General features: G+C 39.9%; 1 protein-coding gene across 1 annotated transcript in view; it reads right to left on the reverse strand.

Annotated features, from left to right (window-relative positions):
* Positions 1-5,573: 5,573 nt before the first annotated feature.
* SEC23B (SEC23 homolog B, COPII coat complex component) overlaps positions 5,574-7,434 on the reverse strand; it is a 53,057-nt gene continuing 51,196 nt past the window's right edge. Inside the window, exon 19 of the mRNA XM_007948204.2 lies at positions 5,574-5,663. Within this exon, the coding sequence (XP_007946395.1) occupies positions 5,574-5,663 (90 nt within the window). The remainder of the gene's footprint in view (positions 5,664-7,434) is intronic.

The raw sequence follows: 7,434 nt of genomic DNA on the forward strand, positions 1-7,434 counted from the left end.
ACACTTCACCAAGGAGGATATTCAGGTGGTCACCTAATACATGAAAAGATGCTCACAATCATTGGCCATCAGAGAGATGTAAATCAAAACAATGAGATATACTGTCTCACTCCAGCACTGATGGCAAGGTTCAAGAGACAGAAAATAACAAATGCTGGTGGGGATGTGGAGAGATTGGGACTCTCATACACTGCTTGTGTGACTGTGAAGTGACACAACCACTATGAAAAGCAATATGGCAATTCCTCAGAAAGTTGGAGTTGGAGATAACCATTTGATCCAGCAATCCCATTACCAGGTATGTATCCTAGAGAGGTGAGAGCCAGGACAGGAACAGGTACATGCACACTCATGTTCATCACAGCACTATTTACAATAGCAAAAAGATGAAAACAACCTATGTGCCCATCAGCAGAAGAGTGGATGACCAAACTACGGTATATACACATACTGGAATGCTATGCAGCACTAAAGAATAATGTAGAATCTGCAAAACACCACATAATATGGATGAACTTGGAGGATATTATGCTGACTGAAATAAGTCAATCACAGAAGGACAAATATAGTATTAGTTCATTGTTGTGGAGGGTCAAGGGAAGGTTTATATACGGAGGGAAACCTTTGTTGTTTGCCAGAGGTGGGAGGGGAGGGAACATTGCAAAAAAAAAAAAAAAAAAAATTGACCCATGTCACTTTAGTTTTGTGTATTTCAGTGTACATAAATTACATTTCAATAAAATGCATTTAAATAAAAAAAAAGTCTGGTACTGGTACAACAGAAATATAGATCAGTGGAAAAGAATTGAGAACTCAGAAATAGTTCCGTCAACGTATGGTCAGCTGATTTTTGACCAAGGGCTGAAAACCATTAAATGGACAAGAGGTGGTCTCTTTAATAAATAGTGCTGGCAAGACTGGATATCCATTTGCAGAAAAATGAAACAAGATCTGTACCTCACACCATACACAAAAACTAACTCCAAATGGATCAAAGACTGAAATGTGAAACCTAACACTATAAAGTTCCTCAAGGAAAAAACAAGAGCAAATTTAGGAGACCTAGTCCTCAGAAGAAAGGTTGGGCAATTTACTTCCATAGTGGTACCACCTCAGAAACCCAAGGAGGGGTTGCTATGAGTCAGATCCAACTTGACGGTTGTGAGCTTGGTTTGGTTTGGTTTACGGCATAAATAGATGGTCAAATGTAACCTAAAATGCACAAACAGCTGAAGATAAACTGGGTGAATGGGACATTCTAAAAATTAAATTTTTATGTGCTTCAAAAGACTTCTCCTAAAGACTAAAAAGAAAACCTACAGATTGGCAACCACATATTTGACAAAGGACTAATCTCTAAAATTTATAGAAAAGTCCAACACCTCAACAACAAAAAAGATTAACAATGCAATTTAAAAAAATGGGCAGATGACATGAATAGACACTTCACCAAAGAGGATATTCAGGGGGCCAACAAACATTTGAAGAGATGCTCACAACCATTAGCCATCAGAGAGAGGCAAATCAAAACAACTAGATACCATCTCATCCCAGTAATAATGGCTAAGTTCAACAAGACAGGTTTACTGGTCTGATAGAGCCTGGTGAGACCACTGAGTCTATGGCTCCTAGCTACCCTTCAGGTCTGGACCCGAACTCACTCTGGCTTTCAGAGAAACAATAAAAAGGTGTATGGGGCGAACATTTACATCAGGTAGATACACTCTTTGGCGCTTATCAATTGTGGGAGAAGAAAAGGGTAGTGTTTGCACAGGATGACAGCTTGGGTAGTGGGCGTGCATGGGAAGGGCACAGGGAAGAGGTAACTACAGGGAGGAAATGGGAAGAAAGTTGTTACATTGTGGGGAATTGCATTCAATGTCATGAAACAAAATGTGTATGAAATGCTGTATAGAAAATGAATTTATTCTGTAAAATTTTACCCAAATCACAATAAAAACTAACAACAAAAAAGGAAATATGCTCTTAGTGATAAAAATAACACTGGAGATTACATGATAGAATTTTGCAAGACCAACAACTTATTCATTGCAAATACCTTTTTTCAACAACATAAACAGTGACTAGTGGATCATGCCAGATGGAACAGACAGGAATCAAATCAACCATATCTGTGGAAAGAGCTGATGAAGCTCAATATGATCAGTCAGAACAAGGCCAGGGGCTGACTGTGGAACAGACCATCAACTGCTCATATGCAAATTTAAGTTGAAGCTGAAGAAAATTAAGTTCACAGGAGCCAAAATATGGCCTTGATTATATGCCACCTGAATTTAGAGACCATCTGAAGAATACATTTGATGCACTGAACACCAGTGATTGAAAACCAGACGAGCTGTGGGATGACACCATGAAGAAAGTAAAAGGTCATTAAAAAGACAGGAAAGGAAGACCAACATGGAAGAGAATCTGAAACTTGTTCTTGAACGGAATGTAGCTAAAGTAAATGGAAAAATGATGAAGTATAAAGAGCTGAACAGATTTCAAAGGGTAGCTCAAGAAAACAAAATGAAGTGTTATAATGAAATGTAATGCAAAGACCTGAATTAGAAAACCGTAAGGGAAGAACATGCTCAGTGTTTCTCAAGCTGAAAGAACTAAAGAGAAAAATTAAGCCTCAGTTGTAATGTTGAAAGATTCCAAGGACAATATATTGAATGATGCAGGAAACATCAAAAGAAGATAGAAGGAATACAGAGTCACTGTGCCAAAAAGAATTGGTCAATGCTCATCTATTTCAGGAGGTGGCATATGATCAAGAACCCGTGGTACTGAAGAAAGAAGTCAAAGCTGCACTGAAGGAATTGGCGAAAAACAAAGCTCCAGGAATTGATGGAATACCCATTGAGATGGTTCAACAAATGGATCCCACACTGGAGGCAATCACTCAGCTTATACCAGGGGATTTGAAAGACAGCTACCTGGCCAACTGGAAGAGATCCATTATTTGTACTCATTCCAAAGAAAGGTGATCTCACAGAATGTGGAAATTATTGAACAATACCATTAATATCACATATAAGTAAAATCTTACTGAAGATAATTCAAAAACAGCTGCAGCAATATATTGACAGAAAACTTCCAGAAATGCAAGCTGAAGAGGAACAGGAGTAAGGGAAAGCATTGCTGATGTCAGATAGATCTAGGCTGTAAGCAAAGTATACCAGAAAGATGTTTGTTTTATTGACCATGCAAAAGCATTCACTTGTGTGGATCAGAACAAATTATGGGTAACATTGTGAAGAATGGGAATTCTAGAATACCTCACTGTACTCATGAGGAACCTGTACATAGACCAAGAGGCTGTCAGTCGAACACAAGGGAACACTGCATGGTTTAAAACCAGGAAGGGAGTGTGTCAGGGTTGTATCCTTTCATCATACTTATTCAATCTGTATGATGAACAAATAATCTGAGAAGCTGGACTATGAAGAACGTGGCACTGGGATTGGAGGAAGGCTCATTAACAAGCCGAGATATGCAGATGACACAATTTTGCTTGCTGAAAGTAAGGATGACTTGGAGCACTTACTGATAAAGACTAAAGACTACAGTCTGCAGTATGGATTACACCTCAATACAGAGAAAACTAAAATCCTCTCAACTGGACCAGTAACGAGCATACAATAAATGGAGAAAAGATTGAAACTGTTAAAGACTTCACTTCATATTACTTGGTTCTACAATCAACACCAATGAAAACAGCAGTCAAGACATCAGATGGCATATTGCATTGGGCAAATCTGCTGCTAAAGACCTCTTTCAAATGCTGAAGAGCAAAGATGTCTCCTTGAAGGAACCTACCCTAACCATGGTATTTTCAATTGCTTCATATGCATGTGAGAGCTGGACAATGAATAAGGGAAGACCGAAGAAGAGTCGATGCTTTTGAGTTGTAGTGTTAGCAAAGAATACTGAAAGTAACATGGACTGCTAAAAGAACTAACAAATCTGTCTTGAAAGTACAGCCAGAATGCTTCTTGGAAGTAAGAATGGCCAGACTTCATATCACTTACTTTGGTCATGTTGTCAGAAGGGACCATTTCCTGGAGAAGTAGATCATGCTTGGTAAAGTGGAGGGTCAACGGAAAAGGGCACGGTCCTCAACAAGATGGATTGACACAGTGGCTGCAATGATGGGCTCAGGCATAGCAAGGATCATGGGGTTGGCAGAGGACCAGGTACTGTTTCGTTCTGCTGTACACAGGGTCACTATGAGTTGGAGATGACTCAACAGCACCTAACAACAACCACCTGTCCAAGTGATTTTATTTGACACCCAACATAAATGGGTTATCACTATGAGTCACTCTGTTACCCACTTGTGGTGTAGTAAATTACTTAGTGTGGCTTTTCTAGCCATAAGTCTTTGTAAACTCTGTGGTGGAATTTGCTGTGAGCAAAGTTATCCACCTGGGGTATTTCTGTTGGGCGCAAGACAAAGCAATGTTCTGGGAGGTTCCTACTCTCTCTCAGGTGCTTGGAATTCTGATGTTATGATTGGTTAGTGTGGCCACTCTGCCAGGCTCAAAGGAGGCCTCCTAAAGGCAGAAGTAGTCTCTCTCTGACGGCTGGTTGAGGACGACGTGCTGCTAAAAGAGACACACGCTCCTGAAAGAGACACATGCTGCTGGGAAAGAGACGCAAGAGACATGCATTGCTGAGTGAGACACCGAGGGACACTCACTACTGGGAGAGAGACTGTGGGCTGGGAGAGAAACTGAGCGTTTTTCCTGAACCTGAATTGTAGCCTGGTGCTTCCCGAATAAACCCCATAATCTGTGAGTTCTGTGTGGTCACTGCAGTGAATTATTGAACCCAGGAGAGAGGTGGTGGGTGCTACAGAAGGAAAGGTTGGTGAAAGGGCTGGAGGGAAGCAGCATGTCTGGCCTTGCAGTAACAGGCCTTGGGTTACTGATAATGATTCTGTCTTTCTCTTGTGGGGGGTCAGGAGATGTGGCCTCTTTGCCGTTTATGACCACTCGATGTTTAACTGTGTCATTTTGTCTAGATGGAGTATCTCTAGAGCCAGTTCCACTCCAGACCACTCTGCCTCAATAGTTTGTCATACTTTTCTTTGGCTGCCAACATTTGGACAGAATTAAATTTAGGAAGTCTCTTTTTGAAGAGTTACTTAAAAACATATGCACACAGAGATTCAGGAAATGAAAGTTGTATTATTACCATTACTTTATCCAATGCTTTCCCCATCCAAGTTTATTTCCTTTATCACCATTATGATTTTCATCTAAACAAGTTGACAAAATACATTACTTCTAATTTTACAGACTCTAGAGTTAGGATATAAAAAGCACATAAACATCTACAAGTACTAAACCTTTTATAATTTTATGGGGCAAGAAAAGGGGCACAGATAAAGAATAGAAATAAATTATAATCTAATTATCATCTGAAGAGTTACACACAAAATTTCCTTTGATTTATTCATTAAAATCCGGCAGAAAAGTGAAAGGAATGTTATGAAGCCTTTAAAAACAATTGTGGATCCAAAGTGACACTGTTTGCTTCCATTTCCTGGGCATCTCCTCAGCTTAACAGGAACTGGAGACAGCCAGCTTCTTCAAATGATCCATGAACACCTGCAGGCTAACATCATCAGTTAGGATAGGTGCTCCGGTTTCCTAAAAGTTAATAATAAAAGTTCATTAGCAGATATATCAAAGCTGGTGAGAATTCTTGAATTAAGGACCCTTCTGCCTCAGAACATTCACAGGTATTGGCCCAACTGTTACAAGTGCTCTCCCATCTTCTGCCTCATTAATTCAAGTGAAGCAAAATTTCCTCATAAGGCCCTTCCCTGACCAGATCAGGTATCACTGTACACATAGTTTAGTAGCATATGCCCTTCTACTTTTAAAATAGTCCCCTATGCACTCCCCCCTTCTGATCACTATTCTAGTGTGAGACTCCCCAACCAAGCATGATGAACTCCTTAAGGCCCTAACAGCTGCCAACTATCTTTCCCATCCCAGCACTAATCCTATGCCCAGAGGAGTTCAGGTGGTGCTGTGGTTAAGGCATTGGGTTGCTAACCAAAAGGCAGGTAGTTCCAACCTACTAGCTACTCTATGGAAGGAAGATGAGACAATCTACTCCCGTAAAAATTTACAGCCTTGGAAACTCAATGGCAGTCACTATGGGTCAGAATAGACTTGAAAGCATTGGGTTTGGGTTTTGGATGGTCCTCTGTCCAAAAGCCCTGGTGGTGCAGTGGCTAAAGTGCTTGGCTGCTAACTAAAAGGCAGTTTGAACCCAAAATATGCTCCATGGGAGAAAGATGTGGCAGTCAGCTTCTGTAAAGGTTTACAGCCTTGGAAATCCCTACAGGGCAGTTCTACCCTGTCCTTACAAAAAATAAAAAATAAAAACCAAACTCACTGCCATCAATTGGATCCGACTAATAGCAACCCCTCTTTGAGTTTTCAAGGAGGTATCACTATGGAAGCAGATTGCTCAACCTTCCTTCTGATGCCCAACCTTCCAGGGTCTTTATGACTCAGAATCAACTTGATGGCAATGGGTTTGGTTTGGTTCATCATATGCCCTTCCTTAGGTGGTAGATAATGGTGTAATCACAAAGGAGTGAATGAGTGAATCAGTAACTCCACTGAACAGACTGGATATTTGCAATTATCAGAAAATGCTTATGATACAGTTAATATTGAAGGAAAAAACTTAATAGAAACCCCCATATGTAGTTAAGTTTTCAAAATTGTTTTAAAAAATGAAAAAAGCATATATATATATAGATAGATAGATAGATAGATAGATAGATATAGATAATATATACACTTATATTACCTAGGAAAAAGAAGCCAGAAGTATTTAACTCTGGATGGTGGCTCTGTAACCCAAAAACCAAACCTGCTGCCATCAAGTCAATTCTAATTCATAGTGACTATATAGGACAGGGTAGAACTGCCCCATGGGGTTTCCAAAGCTGTAAATCTTTACAGAAGTAGTCTGTCTCATCTTTCTCCTGCAGAGCGGCTAGTTAGCAGCCAAATACTTTCATCACTGTGCCACCAGAGTTCCCTAAGGTGGCTTTATAGGTAACTTTAATTTTCTTATTCTTTTGTTACATATTCAATTTTTTTTTACAATGAATCTGTATTAGTACTGTATTAGGAAAAAGTAAGTAATACCAAAATGTTCTAAGAGGACTTCTGCTTCCAAGAAGATGGGGTAGGCATACTTTTCTCTATTCTTCCTGCTAAGTACAAGTAAAAACTCTAGACATTATACAGAAAACAAAAATAAGAAGACTCGAGGAGTTCCAGCAAGATGGCGGATTAGGCAGAAGGATTGCACAGACCCTCTTCAACAAAGAAAAGGGAAACCAATTAACACAGACACAGAAGATAATCTTGGACCCCTGAGCCTTGAAGGGAA

Source organism: Orycteropus afer, unplaced genomic scaffold, assembly GCF_000298275.1.
Source record: "Orycteropus afer afer isolate SDZICR_OR568_19922 unplaced genomic scaffold, OryAfe1.0 scaffold00208, whole genome shotgun sequence".
In the NCBI taxonomy this organism is placed as follows: domain Eukaryota; kingdom Metazoa; phylum Chordata; class Mammalia; order Tubulidentata; family Orycteropodidae; genus Orycteropus; species Orycteropus afer.